Source organism: Scomber japonicus, chromosome 1, assembly GCF_027409825.1.
Source record: "Scomber japonicus isolate fScoJap1 chromosome 1, fScoJap1.pri, whole genome shotgun sequence".
Classification (NCBI taxonomy): domain Eukaryota; kingdom Metazoa; phylum Chordata; class Actinopteri; order Scombriformes; family Scombridae; genus Scomber; species Scomber japonicus.
The window spans coordinates 29,457,500-29,473,384 of NC_070578.1; the positions used below are offsets into that span (position 1 = coordinate 29,457,500).

The 15,885-nt window shown below is 42.8% G+C and overlaps 1 protein-coding gene across 1 annotated transcript; it reads left to right on the plus strand.

The window, feature by feature from the left end:
- The first annotated feature begins 842 nt into the window (after positions 1 to 842).
- sema6dl (sema domain, transmembrane domain (TM), and cytoplasmic domain, (semaphorin) 6D, like) lies at positions 843 to 14,810 on the plus strand. The gene is made up of 19 exons (XM_053318837.1): positions 843 to 963; positions 1,514 to 1,625; positions 2,732 to 2,792; positions 3,007 to 3,069; positions 3,195 to 3,296; positions 3,558 to 3,648; positions 3,884 to 4,003; positions 4,345 to 4,433; positions 5,326 to 5,543; positions 5,640 to 5,771; positions 6,413 to 6,568; positions 7,046 to 7,219; positions 7,552 to 7,692; positions 7,924 to 8,001; positions 8,118 to 8,176; positions 8,770 to 8,826; positions 9,360 to 9,542; positions 10,631 to 10,872; positions 10,968 to 14,810. Exons 1-19 carry the CDS (start codon positions 843 to 845, stop codon positions 12,096 to 12,098), a joined length of 3,330 nt encoding a protein of 1,109 aa, XP_053174812.1. The 3' UTR covers positions 12,099 to 14,810.
- Positions 14,811 to 15,885: the final 1,075 nt, after the last annotated feature.

Genomic DNA, 15,885 nt, shown 5'->3' on the forward strand with positions numbered 1-15,885 from the left:
ATATGCACAGACACAGTCTGTCTAAAGCTCTTCCCCACGCACCCACATACACACTAAACCCCTGCCACTCCCACAATAAATTGTTACAAATGTAGTTGCTGGTGTACCATGGCTACAATCAGATGCTATGCAAACTATTGTCCACAAGAATTACTACTATGTCAAAACACCTGTCCGCAGCTAGATTCTCATAACACAAAGATGAGTGAATCACTGCACTGCAATAATGCGCACCAGCCCTAAGGAGAGGCTGAAGCAATAACAGCCAACAGAGCGCTAATAGAAGTCGGCTAAGGTCAGAGCAGAGGCTGCACTACTGATGGTGATGAAGTTGCAATGTGCTGATTAGCGTTGAGCCTGGCCCAGGACAAACCAATCAGAGCACAGATGTACAGAGACAGCAGGCCTGCCACGTTTCTAACAGAGTGGACTTCCGCTGCATCCAACACAGACCGAGACACCCCACCGGTCAGTTGGCTGACCTTCCCTTAGACAGCAGATGCAGGGAGAGGTAGAGGGGAAGCGCCAAGCACCACCACTGAGAGCTCAGTCATCAATAAGCCAGAGAGGGCATTATGTGTGCATTATGTTTGTATTTTACTAACATAGCGGGTATCTGCAGACACATGGAAAAAAACATGGAAAAGTGAATATTGTGCTCTTTTCATCGTTCTGATTTTCATAAAAGACTATAACTTGGCCATGAAGCTACAGTTTTTAGCAGTATGAGTAAAATATAACCCGGAATGTGATTACACATTAAGTAACAAAAGCTTGCGTTTCTGTGTTTCCAGGTAACATCTCCACTTGTGTGAAACAGGAAGTGTCGTCTGTGAGCAGCCATGGGCCAGAGAGCTGCGCTTCTGCTCAGTGAGCTGCTGCTGCTGCTGACAGCCTCACGCACTCTCCTCGCAGTCAGCTTCCCCGAGGACATCGTACCCCTCGATGTCGTTGACGCACACTGTGAGTACACACACGCAAATAAAGTGAGCAGAGACAGGGGCAGAGATTACAATTTCTACAACATCACCAAAAAGTCAAGCACTATCCTCAATATACACCTTTCACATGCTCCAGCAGCTGTGTTGTTAGGTTCAGTACACATAAAATAAAGAGACACATAGGCAGTCTCCTTCTAGTCGTGTCAGCAGTTCAGACACTAGCGTGTCATATCCATAGTAATAAAATCAATCTGCTGTATTGTCAGGTCTGGCATTAAGTGGATTTCATTTTCATCTTTGAGATGCACTGAAAGAACACGTGCTGACGTAGGCATACGAACACAACACAATGACACACAGATATAATTACACATAATAAAGATATTTGTATTGTACCATTACCTTAATTGTAGGAGGATTTGTATAAAGCACATAAACAGCATATTTAGGTCTAATCAGTACAGTTGGGTTTAATGTAGCGTGAGGTGATTGTGGTTTATCCTTGCATGGGTGTCTGCTTCTGCCACAAGCTTCCCATTAATAGCATGTGTGCGTGCATGATGTTTTCACAGTTTCACGAAGGTACCCTGTGTTCAGAGGCAGGCCCTCTGGCAACGAGTCACAGCATCGCCTTGACTTTCAGCTGATGACCAAGATACAGGACACTCTGTTCATCGCTGGCAGGTAAACTCAACACACACACACGCACACTATCTCCCTCTCTCTCTGTCTCTTCCTTTTTCTTTCACACATCCCCCACACCAATATACTCAGTCACTCCTTGGCAGGTAAACAGTGGCGCAAGGGGGAGGAAAAAAAGCTCTTAATGTTATTGGATCTGTGGCTTCTAGGCCTGCATCTGATGTATATGGCCAGTATTGATCCAGGAAAGACGTCTATCATCCCAGGCTGATGCTCTGTCAGGGATTTCTTGGCATCTTTACATGTCTTTTTGGTATTTATGGGCACTTGGATTAATCTGACCGCCAGCACTAATATTGTAGCAGGAAATCACCTTGACATCTACAGTATAAAACTCCCACCCCTGGAGCCCCTGTAATCGCCACCACATGTATCACTGATGTCAGGTGAATCCTCCTAGTGCCAGTTTGGGGTATTTGCATGTATTTACTGAAAGTGAAGAGACGTGTTGTTTTTCAGGGATTGATTTATTTTTTTTAATTTGGATGTAATTTTTTTTAAATAACTGACATATAATCACAATATGGGACTGTCATAAAATAGTGTCACAGAAAGGATAATCAGGTAAATCAGTAGTCACTTAGCATTAACCTCTGCAACACTCTGTCTACTATTTGATATTTTACTATATTTTTGGCTCATCATTGTGTTTTTAGACATAGCAAGAGTAAGATTTTTGTTAACACAAACCCAAAAGTTGCATTCTATTTGATGCGAGAAGAGGCGGAGAACATAGTTTACAATAATTGAGATTTCTCTTGTCACGAGCACAACTCTGAAAATCTCCCAATAATAGTGAATAAATAGAAAAATGGGAAAACAATGTAAATGAGCTGCTGATTATGCACCCAGCTCCCTTTTAGTACGTACAAAACTAGAAATTGTTTTGAAAATGGTAATGTTTGAATTTGGATCTTAACGTGGATTGTATCATTGATTTCTTAATCCATTTTTTTGCTCTTTTATTAATATTCAAAATAAAGTCCCAGATTTCTTTTAAACAAAAAAACTGACAATTAAGAACCCTAAGTTTATTCATAGTACTGCTGTGTTACTGAGCTGTTTGTTTTGTTGTTTTCTGTCCACAGAGACCAGGTGTACCTAGTCAGTCTGAGAGAATCCTACAGGAATGAGATCATTCCTTACCGGGTAAGATTCTCACCACAAGCTGCTCTCTCAGTCCACAAACACAAAAAGGGCTCCATAGAAAATACACAGCCATTCATCACAAACTGGACAGGTTGTAAAATGAGAGAGTGGAAAAGGGAGGACTGTGTGTATGAGTGTGTACATGTATGTGCACTTTTAGTGTGTAGTGCCGTGCATGTGTCTAATGCTCTCTGTTTTTTTGTTTTTTTTATAGAAGCTTACATGGCGATCGGGCCAATCTGACAGAGAGATGTGTGCCGTCAAGGGAAAACACAGAGTGCGTACCGAAATAATTCACCTTGCACCTTTTCTTTCTATTCCACCGTATGACAGAGACGTTAAGTGTGAGCAGGAAAGCTGGCTGGCTCTCAACATGGTCCTGTGTTTTGTCTCTGTTTTTAGGACGAGTGCCATAACTTCATCAAAGTGCTGGTTCCCAGAAATGATGACCTGGTCTTCATCTGTGGTACCAACGGCTTCAACCCAATGTGCAGATACTACAGGGTCAGTATCTGCAGCCAGGGCTTTCCACTGTACTGTAATGAGTAAGAGTTTGCATGCTGAGATGTCCACATATTCACACACACAAAACTAGTATTGTGTGTATTGAGTCTTTAAATTAATTACAATTAACCATTTGTGTAAAGCAACCTAAAATTGACTAGACTAGTTTACTTATACATGTGCATGCTGATGTTTGTATGTGTGTTCATTGTGTCCTTCAACAATCCCTCTTTAATGTGTGGGTGATTATTTATCCTTCAGCTGGATAACCTAGAGTTTGATGGGGAGGAGATCAATGGACTGGCACGGTGCCCATTTGACTCCAAGCAAACCAACGTTGCCCTTTTCGCTGGTAAGGGTCAAACACACACACACCCACACACATAGTTGGTCTTACTGAAGAAGAACTAATGTGTTCCTACTTATGCTCTCATTATCACCTCCGTGTCTTTGCTACAGTAAAACTGTGCCTGCAGCGATAACAACTCAGCCAATTAAGCCTTATAAAATAAGAGAAACAACAAAGCAACTGAGACCAGCATACCCTAGTTTTTAGTGAATGTGCTCCTTGTTGTCTTGTTTCTTAGAGGGGAAGCTGTATTCTGCCACTGTAGCTGACTTTCAGGCCAGTGATTCGGTCATCTATCGCAGTATGGGTGATGGATCAGCCTTGAGGACTATCAAATATGACTCCAAATGGCTGAAAGGTAAGCAAATGCACCTTCAACACTTTCAAGCTTTATTTCTCATTCCCCAAACCTTCATGGACACACACATGTAAACCTGGCAGATAGCTACATACCCACTGTGCCATTGCATGGTGTATGTGTGTATGTATGTATGTGGCTGTCAGAGCTTTTTATCGGAGTGATAGAGAGCTCTCCTGCCTTGCCAATCTCCATGGGGATATGTCCTGTTCTCTCCCAGGCAATCTAGGTCACCCCCAGTCATATACAGCCTTGTACAAATCCCTGAAATATTCAACATGCACAGTGGTGGTGACGGTGCAGAAATACACTTCAACTCTCTGCCTCTGTCTCTCCCTCAGAACCTCATTTCCTGCATGCAGCAGAGTATGGGAATTATGTGTACTTTTTCTACCGAGAGATTGCAGTGGAACACAGCAATCTGGGCAAGGTAAGACAGTCCACCTGCCGTTTATAATACATTATATATTCTGCACAGATGCAGTGTGCAGGCCTTTATCCAAAAACAAGGTTACACCTCCCTCAGTGCATGCATTTCTGTCACAAATGGCCCCAGTGCAAATGGGGCCCATTCAGGCGATGACAGTACGACGCATTAGAATACACGAGAAATTTCAGCAGTCAGTGTTTGCTGGGAATGTTCTACTAATGTAAAACCATTACACAGTGAGAGGATTTGTCTCCCAGAGATTGCATGCTCTGTGTCTGCCTCTCTATGACACATACACATATGCAGAGGGCATTAGGATGTTCTGTGTTTGAGGCCAACTTCAGATTTGACCATGCCTCATCCTGAGCTGGTCTGGCTAAGCCACAGAAAACCACCCTCCTCCATCAGCCACCAGCTAATAAATTTTTCAACCCTACTAATGCTGGGGTGACACCTGGCCTCTGATGGAGGTTTGCACCGGTAAATTATTAAAACTGTTTAAGCCAACTGCTTCACACATTTAATTTATATTCTAAGCCTTGATAATGCTTTACAATCAAACACACATTCACATGGTGTTGCATTAGGCCAGTCAAGGCCATTCATTGTCTTCCATTTTTAAATATTTGCTCTAGTCATGGTGAACAATCTCCACACACAAAGTTAAAGATGAAACTGTGTGTATGTGTTTGTGTGTGTGTTTGTGTGTGTGTGTTTGTGTGTGTGTGTGTTTGTGTGTGTGTGTGTGTGTGTTAAGTTGTCTGTGCCGCCGAGATGCTACAGGATGAAAAGATGCATTATTCAGTATGTTGAAGTGTTTTCAGTGACGTTCACTCAGCTTCCTTCCTCTTCCACTCGTCTCTGTCCTCTCTTAAACCCCTGCTCGTCACAGGTTGTGTATTCTCGTGTGGCCCGGATCTGTAAAAATGACATAGGTGGGTCACAACGAGTGCTGGAGAAACACTGGACATCATTTGTGAAGGCGAGGCTGAACTGCTCCGTGCCAGGAGAGTCTTTCTTTTACTTTGATGTACTTCAGTCCATCACTGACATCATTAACATCAATGGAATCCCTTCGGTGGTGGGGGTGTTCACCACACAGATGAACAGGTGAGCCAAGGTTGCTTTTAGCTAACAAATCCCAAGGACAGCAATAAGATATTTAGAAGTGAAACGTGACCATTACATTGCTCTACTTCTCCACAGTATCCCTGGGTCAGCAGTGTGCGCCTTCTCCATGGCTGACATAGAGAAAGTATTTTTGGGTCGGTTCAAAGAGCAGAAGACTCCTGACTCTGTGTGGACTCCATTTCCAGAGGAGAAGCTGCCCAAACCTCGGTAAGAATTGATTTTTTTTTCTCCTCAGAAGATATTCAAATTCAAAACCATCTAAAGCTAGGAGTGAAAACAAAACAGCAACCTTAGAAAAGATCTTTAACCTAGAACTTCAGATCTTAAACGTGACTTTTCTTGGAGCAGTTGGCCCTTGACATGACGAGCATCTGTTTACCGTCTGTCAGTTGTCCCCTTTTCTTAACCCGTCTTTGTCCAGGTTAAACTCAATGAAATCAAATATTTTTCACTACTAAGGGACCAGGTTATTAGTTATGACCCAGCACACACATTCACCATCTGCCGATGATTAAATAATTAATTTGGTATAATTAGACACAATGCATATTTAACCTGTTCACAGTCAGCACGTATATTTGTAGCCCTGTCCTGTGTCCAAAACACAAAGACCACGCAGCACCTCATTACCCTAGTAAATCATTGATGGAGGATAACCATGCATATGTATATTTTATGTTTCCAGCTGAGGCCTTTTTGTGATCCTAATAAGCACCTGCTCCTCTCCCCCACCCTCTCGCTGCACTTTCCATCCATTTCAATACACATTATTATTACTCCCTGGTGTGTGCTCATATTGGCTGCTCTTTGACCTTTTGCCCTCTGTGTGTGTGCACCCTCCATCCTAGACCCGGGAGCTGTGCAGGTCATGGTTCAGCTGCATCCTTTAAGAGCTCCATCGAGTTCCCTGACGAGACCCTGCAGTTTATCAAGTCCCACCCTCTTATGGACACGGCTGTGCCTTCCATAGGGGATGAGCCTTGGTACACCAAGACGCGAGTCAGGTAAATGAGATCATTGGTATTGATACTGGTGCTAAAGCAATACCAGAGTTTTGGAACCAATACTTTTATTAATACCTTAGTTTGAGAAACATAAACAATGTTTCTACAAAGCCATTGTTGCTTTTTATAAACATCACTAATAATAAGATGAAATAAATACAAAATGTCAATAGACAACGCTGACAATCAAAAAGTAGTGAGGTTCAATACCTAGCTCTATATGATGGCTTGACAGTTAATTATTTACTGCAGATTATCACACATGGAGACATTAATATTGAAATGTATCTCATAGCTTATGTGGTCCACTATACATAGTCATGATGTTGACACCAAATGCAACACATAAAGAAAAATGTTTGACCCCTAGTAACAGAAGAGCAGAAGTGATTTTTGCATTCAAAAGGCTTCTCCTATTTTGCATTGGTTGGATAACCCCTGCTGTGAGTAACACAAACCTCTCTGCTGTGTTTGAAGGTACAGGCTGACAGCACTGGCTGTGGACAATGAAGCAGGGCCCCACAAGAACTACACAGTGGTGTTCATCGGGGCCGAGTCAGGCATTGTCCTCAAGGTTTTGGCCAAGACTTCCTCTATGTCCCTGAATGACAGCCTGCTTCTAGAGGAGATAGACGTCTTCAACAGAGCCAAGTAGGCATCCATGAACTTCTCACCCCCTCTGTCTGCCTCTGTTCTCTTTTTCTCTTCCCCCTTTGTCTTTCTGTTTGAGGAGTCAGCAACTTAAAGCTTCCTAGAACAGATGGCTGTTTCTGTACATGCACTGTGTACATGTGATATTTTGTGTGTGTACGTGCTTATTTGTGGATGCACACTTGCATGTGACAAAGATTAAAATCCTGTTAAACTGTGAGAAAAGGCTTTATGTGACTTCTCCACCTAACAAGTGATTAAATCTACGGGGACTGAAACAGTAGACAGACTTATCTGATAAACGTCTGATCGGGTTTCTCTTCCCTTTCCAGGTGTTTGTCTAGCCATGAGGATGACAAGCGTGTCGTCTCGCTGCACGTGGACAAAGATGCCCACAGCCTGTATGTCGCCTTTTCGAGCTGTGTCATCCGTATTCCCCTGAGTCGCTGTGAAAGGCATTCTTCTTGCCACAAGTAAGTGACGTGCTGTTGCACACGTAGTTGGTTAAAGTGAGCTTTGTATGGTCAGTCATAGGTTTGTGACTTTATTGTTTTGTTTCCAGTAAATGTCAGAAAGGTAATGGAAACAGTTTTATGTGTTCTGGTTAATGTTCAGTCAGTCACAAATCATTATAGTGTTCTTTCAAGAATGATTAAACCCAGTGATCTAATAGTGGGTGTGTGCTTGTGTTTGTGTGGCACCAGGTCATGCATCGCATCAAGGGATCCTTATTGCGGCTGGAAGCCTCATGGAGCCTGTGAGAGGATAGAGCCTGGTGTTTTGTGAGTTCAAGCCTCAGCTCTAATATAAAGTGCAAATATAGATGAGAAAATGAGATCCCATGAATTTTTTGCTGCTTTTTGATTAATCTCTTTATTTGTCTCTCGCTCTCTCTCAGAACTGGCTATGAGCAGGACATTGAATTAGGAAACACTGCACACCTGGGGGACTGTCATGGTAAGACTCTCATCTCCATACCATACCATCTATTTCCAGACACATAAATATGCACACATACAGATACGCAAACACTGACACACACACACTGACATGCAAATGAAACACAAACTCATCTCCACATACACCATGAGCCTGCACACTCACACCAGCAATCACTCCAGTAACTTACCCCTACATAAGTCTATGTGCAGTATTAACACACACATCTACATACAGTACATGGCCACTTGTAACTAATGCCACCTGCGAGGCAGAAACATGGACATGTACAATTGACGGTCATGTTCAGCCGGTGCAAATGGTAGAGGTCTTATAATATCTGATAACCAGAAAATGCACCTTTACTAATTTTACTTTGAGATGTCTGTCCCTTCATTTGTACCAGCTAAACATGACCCAAGCTGAACCACAGTATTGATCAGAACCAGAGGGCTTCCAGTGACTCCAGTGAGAAAAGGACACTACTAGCGAGTGCTTCATATCTTTATTGTTAAACCAACTAAACTGCACTCTTAGTATCTCATAGGGATTTTATTTTTTTTACCTCTGAATTCCCTTATACTGATTTCTTGTCCTTTTAATTCTTTTAGCGTTTTTGGGCACTACATCAGCGCCAGATTACAAATCATTTGGCGACCCTACCTCTGGTTAGTTTGATCTTTTACTCAAATGGTTTCTTTCCTTGAGTTCAGCATCTCCAACCCTGTCTTTCCACCACTCATTCATCTGTTCTTACCAAACACCTCCTGAATGCTAATGTCACCTGCTTCATTTTCAACGTCACAAACAACAGATTTACCAGGCGATATTGGTGCTCTATCGCAACGAAGATTCACTTCTTCCTTTTCACTCATCACTCCCTGTTCCGATCTGTCCTCCCAATTGCATGCCCACTATCATCCCTTGGCATCTTTACTGTTGTGTACCAACTCCTTTTTGAACCTCAGTGTCCTCTTTTTTCTCTTTTCCAAATTGTCTAAACAAAAACCACCAGAAATGTACTTGCATTGGTTTGTGAACATAAAATTTTGTTTAAGGTTAATCATGATAAGTTTCATTTATTATTCTTTCGGACACTAACATTTAAAATTACCCATTGCCTATGCCTACTAACTGGGATGATAACAGTATGCTTTACCCACGTCTGCACCGTTTGTTAACAATTTGTTTGTCACCACAGACATGGAGTTTTCATCAACGCCAGTCACTGTCCAGCCCAGTGGGCCCATACCCCCCCCAGTACTCATACCCACTCAGAGCCCCAGCTCTGGGCCTGGTCCAGAGCTCTACGGCTCAGGCTTTGTGCAGCAGGATGACCCAGCCACCTCCCATTCTTTAGACTCTATCCCAGGGGGCCAAGAGGGTAAGGCCCGCAGGGAGGCAGCCAGCATGCTGCATTGAGCCCGATATGATAGCTGCCAACAACTGTTACTAAGCCACACAAACGAGAATCCACACATAGGCTCACTTTGGCAAATACACATTCACACCATGGCAGCTATTTAGGATTTCTAGTAAATAACATGGCAGATTGTAATTAAGTATCTCATTAAGTATTTTCAAAAATACATATTTTTATACTATTTCCATTACATATATTATTTCTGTTTTTATCCATATTATATTTTTATATTACCATTGTTTTCTTTCTTTTAAATTGTAATAGTGTTATGCTCTTCCTTTCTTTTCTTTCTTTCTTTTAATTTAATTATTTTCCTCAGTTCTAATCATTAAACCTTCAACTCCACTATTGTATTCTTTCTTTAAAAGCTTTAATTTAGATTTAACTTCTTTCTCTGCCAATATAGATCTTTTAACCATAGCCCTAGTAACAGTTTACCCTGGCTGGTAGATCATTGGCTGGGCCTGCTCTGCCACATCTTTATAGTGGCTGCACGGTGGATGACTAACTCTTTCAATGTCTGTGGTTACTAACAAACCTCCAGTAGAGGAGCAGCTATCTCAACATTTGGAGGGCAAACACTGCACCTCTTTCCGCTGACCAACTTCCTGCTGGTTGATCTTTTGAGCGAAAAGATTGATTCGGCTGTCTGTCCCAGATAAGAATACAAGAATACACTCCTAACTCTTTGGTGATGGTTAAACGTATGACGGAATGCCTCTAGTGGAATAGTTCAAGTTCTCCTTTCTAAACTAACATGGCACGACTTCTAATAGATGGTGAAATGGATGTGGGTACCTAACAGCTTCTGCCAATTTTTACCATATTTCTTCTTCATCTGTGATGACTAGGAATGTGTCAGTATTTATGACATTTGGTTGTGGTTGACTGGTTACATTGTATGAGGAGAGGTGTAAAAGCAGAAACTCATGCATGGTTGTGTTCACACACAAACACGCACATTTCTGCCATTGAATGAAGAGGGACGCTTCACTGAGCGCTTCGACTGTTTTCACCAAGGGGTTAACCAATGCTATGTTGTGTTGTAGGTGTGTGGGATATCCAAGCAAGTGAGACCAACCAGATGGTCCACATGAACATCCTCATCACCTGCGTGTTTGCTGCTTTTCTCATGGGTGCTCTGCTTGCTGGTCTGATTGTCTTCTGCTACCGAGACTCATTCCTCCGTAAGCCAAGACATGTCCACAAGGATGCAGAATCTGCACCATCCTGCTCAGATTCTACCGGAAGCTTTGTGAAGCTCAATGGCCTCTTTGACAGCCCTGTAAAGGTACAGTCCTCAGAGCTTTTGTGGAGGAGAGTGATTTAAACATGACGTGAAACTGAATTTAATCTTGCTTTCATGATTTATTTTCGTCTACATAGGAGTACCAGACCAACATGGACTCTCCCAAGCTGTACACCAATCTGCTGAGCAATGGCAAAGACCTGAATACTCCCAACGGGGACACCAAGACCATGATCCTGCGAGATGGCTGTCAGCCCCCTGAGCTGGCTGCTCTGCCTACACCAGAGTCCACCCCTGTGCTTCAGCAGAAAGGCCTGCAGCCCATCAAAAACCAATGGGAGAGGGCTCATGGGAAGGCCAGTGGTCCGCGAAAGGAGTCCAACTCATCAGCCATCAGTCCTCAGTTCCTCCCTTCTTCTCCTGCTCCACCTAATTCAAACCCTCACCACCCTCACCTTGCCCTAGGACACTCTCATATCCCTAGTGCGGTTGTCCTGCCGAATGCCACACATGACCACCCTAACCTTGACAACGGAGATGATACACTGCCACGTTCATCTGAAAAGAAGCAGAAAAATCCAGATTCTAAAGGAAGTAGGAAAGACCAGAAGAGGTCTGTGGATGCTAGAAATACCCTAAATGACCTTTTAAAACACCTCAATGACTCTGTGGCCAACCCCAAGGCCATTCTTCAAGAGGGATCAGGGCCACGCCCAAGACAACACCTCACACTGGAGCCAATGGAGGAACTGACTGAATTACCCCCCAAGGTACCCAGCCGTGAAGCCTCCTTGTACTCTCCTTCATCCTCCCTGCCGAGGCACAGCCCCACTAAGAGGGTGGATGTTCCCATGCCCACCACTCCCACTACACCAACGGGCAGCTTGAGCATGGGAGACACCCTGGAGAGGCAAAGGGGGGGTTACCAGCTCCATCGGAGTGCCTCTCACAGGCACTCCTTATCCACCTCACCAAATGGGGTAACCATGGGGGTGTCTGTGTCTCGCCAACACAGTATGAACAGAGGGGGTTACATGCCCCCAACACCCCCCTCCAGACTTGACTCTCATGGCGGAGTGATGGGGGCAGGAATGCACTCCGCCCATCCGTCCTCTGTTTCCCGACAGAGCAGCTACAGTGGGCATGGCTCGCTCCCTCGCACAGGGCTGAAAAGGACCCCTTCGCTAAAGCCAGATGTGCCCCCTAAACCCAATGGGTTTTCACCACAGACTCCACAGATGCGAGTGGTCAATAAGTACAGTTATTAAAAGAGCATGGACACCTCAAAGTGAGCTCTTGGCCTTGACTGTAGAGCTTTGAGCCCTGAGGGCTTTGGGTGGGGGGTGGGGGGGGTTTCGGATGGGGTAGGGCCTGGTGTGTGTTTGTGTATCGACTTGAGGTGTGTTCCCCCTTTAAATGATATGCACATTCACTCACACTAAAAAGGGAAAATCACACATGTGGCCAAAGATACTCCTTGTGGCTTTTTCGCTCCCTATGTTTTCATCTCCCTCCCTAGTCATGGTAGCCACAGGATACGAACAGAGGACAGTGGTGAATCTGCTGCTCCCCATTGTATCTGGGCTTGGGTGTCACCTGTTCCCACATTAGGTACGAGGTTTATGATACCAGCAGTGGCCACTAAAACGTCTGTGTGTGAGGTACCAGGTCAAAAACAGTGGAATACTTGAAGAATGGGTCTCATTTGTTACTGCCCTTGAGCACTGTCTTCCCACTAATGTGAACTGAAACAGAGAGGAGAGGTAGACCATACGTTTGTTAGTAAGATGGCTGGGGGCAGAAGAGAGGAAACTCGATAATTATCGGGTGAGTTAAGATACATATGACCATAAACAGTTAAGAATACAGAGATAAAGAGTATATGATTGTGTGCATGTGTTTGTGTGTTGAGTGATTGGAGAGCAGGTTTGTGTAAAGGTTTACACCTGTTAATCAAGAGTCGGGCCACATGCAGAGGATGTATGTTAAGACCTTTCTAAGACCTATGTCACCGTCTCTCATTACAACTGTGATGTTTCTTTGGTCTTTGTTTTGAACCTATCTGAACCAAGCCTAAACCATTTTTGAATCATTCTGTGGTGTTTCTGGTAATTAGACTAGGCTGAAGTTAAGTTGGTCATGCTGGGTGTAAGTCTATATTGGGACTTTGCAACTCGCTGGGAAATTTTCCTTAATACATATGCTGCTATTGGTTTTGGACATAGTTTGTCTTTGATGCATTTATTTCTCTACCAGACTTTGACAGTCCTGTTATAGGTGTGCAGATCTGCATGTGTGTGTGTGTGTGTGTGTGTGTGTGTGTGGGCGTGCACGTGTTATATTGTGGACAGGGGCCAAGAATTACAGTTGAAGCAACCAAATGCACTGTTAATACTGATGGTTAAAAAATTATTCTCTCCTGGACTGAAACCTCTGCCCCTTTGTAGGAATTATACTGGTGGCTGAAGAGACCTCTTTATGTAGCAATGGTATTAAGAAAAACATACATTTCTCATATCATATGATAAATTAATTTTGAATAAAATGATTTGCCTTTATAATGTTTTACTATTTTATTTAAGGAATTTACCATATGAAACTAAAGCAACACCAATGGTTTAGCCCATGTACATGAATTCAGCATTTCAGGGCACCTCTGTTAAAGTTGTGAGTCCCCTAATAAAAGAACACTAGAATTTTCCTCCTACATTAACCCTATTAAAGGTGTAAACTGACCCTAGAACAATACATGGATGTAACTGCTCTGTCATCTGTCGTGCTGGTTCTGCAGCCCGTGTTCCCTGTGCAGCTTCCCTGTGCGTGGCCAGTGTACAATCAACACAACATTTACCAATGTGTCCAAATGAGTCATGCTGGGAATGACAAGATCCTGTATATACTTAAATACTATAAATAAGGAGTATAAATATTTTTAGGCAAGTGAACCTGAATCTGTGCATTGTGTGCCTTATTCACAAAATGATCTACTACAGTATATATATTGGCAATGTCAATTGGTTCTCTGTATCTTATTGTCATTTACTGTATAAACAATTTTTATATGATCAATTTTAAATTCTGCAAGATGTGTTGAAAGATCACTACCTAATCTCAACTGAAGTGATGGGAAAAACAAATTGACCGATACACATTCCACATGTGAATGACAGTCGTGCAAAAGCAACAGTCAAAAACACTTTTTCTGGGTATAAATTGATTTTCTCCTTTATTGCCGGTGTTGAAAAGAATGGTGTTAATCCACCACGTAGAGGTGCCATGCAGTGAATGTATTTTCTTGACAGTGGGATGTAGGGTGGTTATACCTTGCACTGTGGAGCAGTCGGCTCCACACAGCACATCCTGCCCACAGTCAATGTATTAACACAGTGTTCAAATGAAAAGCCGTCTTTAGGCATGGGCTGCGGTTACGCGGAATATGTAATTCCCCAAGATTGCAGTGACAGAAAAATTTTTCTCTTGGCCAGTAGGAATGACTGAGGGATGATTTCTCTTAGCAGTGGGTGCATCATTTGGGTGACATCTGCAATCTTATCTGAGTGTCAGTTGCCTGTTTAGCCCAAAGCCACATTTTGTTTACAAGTGATGATTGTATGTAAAGACTTTCTGCCTGTCATCTAACCAGTGTTTGGGCTCTCTTTTCTACTAGACACATGCACATTGACATACACAAACATACACTGCTCAACTGCCTTGTACATTGCAATATGAACTGGGTCTTTCTGTTGCAATCTAAATTGAAGCCTTTATATTTCAGTCTGAGCTCTGTGTATGTGCAGACGAACCGGATTTTGTCATGTAATTTTGATTTTAAATACTGTGCAACATGGCGATGCAAGGCCAGCTATATATATATGATCTTCAGAGTATTTGAGCGTGTAGATATGTTGTAAAGTTGTACTGTGAATGTGTAAATAATAATGATGGTCTTTGTTTCATGATATTTTTTGTTGATTTTTTAACACGGCATGTATAGTTGAAATAAAACATTACTGCACAGAAAAGAGTAGTCTTAAGGGATTTTGTTCATGCTGTGGACATGGATTTTAACTTGGTTTGGTTTTGTAAGTTGACTCCGCACATTATGTTGTGTGTTTCTGGTGTGAGAGAGCATAACGAAGAGCTGCACGGACTTAAAAATCAGATGCTCAGTGCCTTGTATATCCAGCCTAAGAGCCGTGAGATTTATTCGGAACTTAGAGCATGTCTGGGGTGAGGGTAATACTGCCTGTGTCCTATAGCTGGGCTCTGTGAACTGACTATCAGAGACATTAAGAGTCTGCAGGATGATTATGAGCTTCAGACTATTTTTAGAGCTGGGTTGTTTTGAAGGTTGGGGCCAGCGCAGAGTCAACCACACCAGAAAGCATGTGGGAAAGTTTCCAAAGTAGTATGTTCATGTAGACACTAAACATCTGGACTAACTACTGCTCAGGGCATAAGATCTAAGCCACCAATGAGCTGTGGAAGAATGCACACTCTCTAGCACATGCATACATTTAGATGCATGAAGCATAAACATCCAGAGCACAGTGTTTTCCGCACAGATAGGACTGTGATAAGATTAGTTGACAACAACAAAGAAGAAAGGAGAGATGTTTGAAGGATAATCATTTCCCTGTGTTTCCAATTTGCGGAATGGAAAATTATTAAATTACTCACTGATGAATGACCATCTCATTGCCTACTCAAAAAGACCAAAAAAAAAAAAAGCACAACGAAACTCCAAGTGTTTTTTCTTTTTCAGATGCGCTTCATAGCACACAACATCTGATAGGCATCTTTTCTAAGGGCTGGGTTATGCTTGAAAAGAGATAGTTTGTACGATGTGCTGTCAGATCATGTCAGAAAGTTCAAGTGTTGTAAAAGTGTAGCTGCTCACAACAGCCCCACTCAAAGGCAGGATCATGAAGTGCACCTGTTGTTATGCACATTCTGTCATTTGAAGGTTGACTGGCACTGTTTTGATTATGTAATTTAGTTGTGGCTTCTTCCTCTGCAATGGCCTAATATTATCTAACTGAAGAATTTGTGCCA

Excerpts from the sequence above, each read along its gene's own strand:
- sema6dl (XM_053318837.1), top strand. The coding sequence starts at position 843 with ATGGGCCAGAGAGCTGCGCTTCTGCTCAGTGAGCTGCTGCTGCTGCTG. Across the intron at positions 3,297-3,557 it reads CAATGTGCAGATACTACAGG|CTGGATAACCTAGAGTTTGA; the intron begins GTCAGTATCTGC and ends TTTATCCTTCAG. Across the intron at positions 5,544-5,639 it reads TTCACCACACAGATGAACAG|TATCCCTGGGTCAGCAGTGT; the intron begins GTGAGCCAAGGT and ends ACTTCTCCACAG.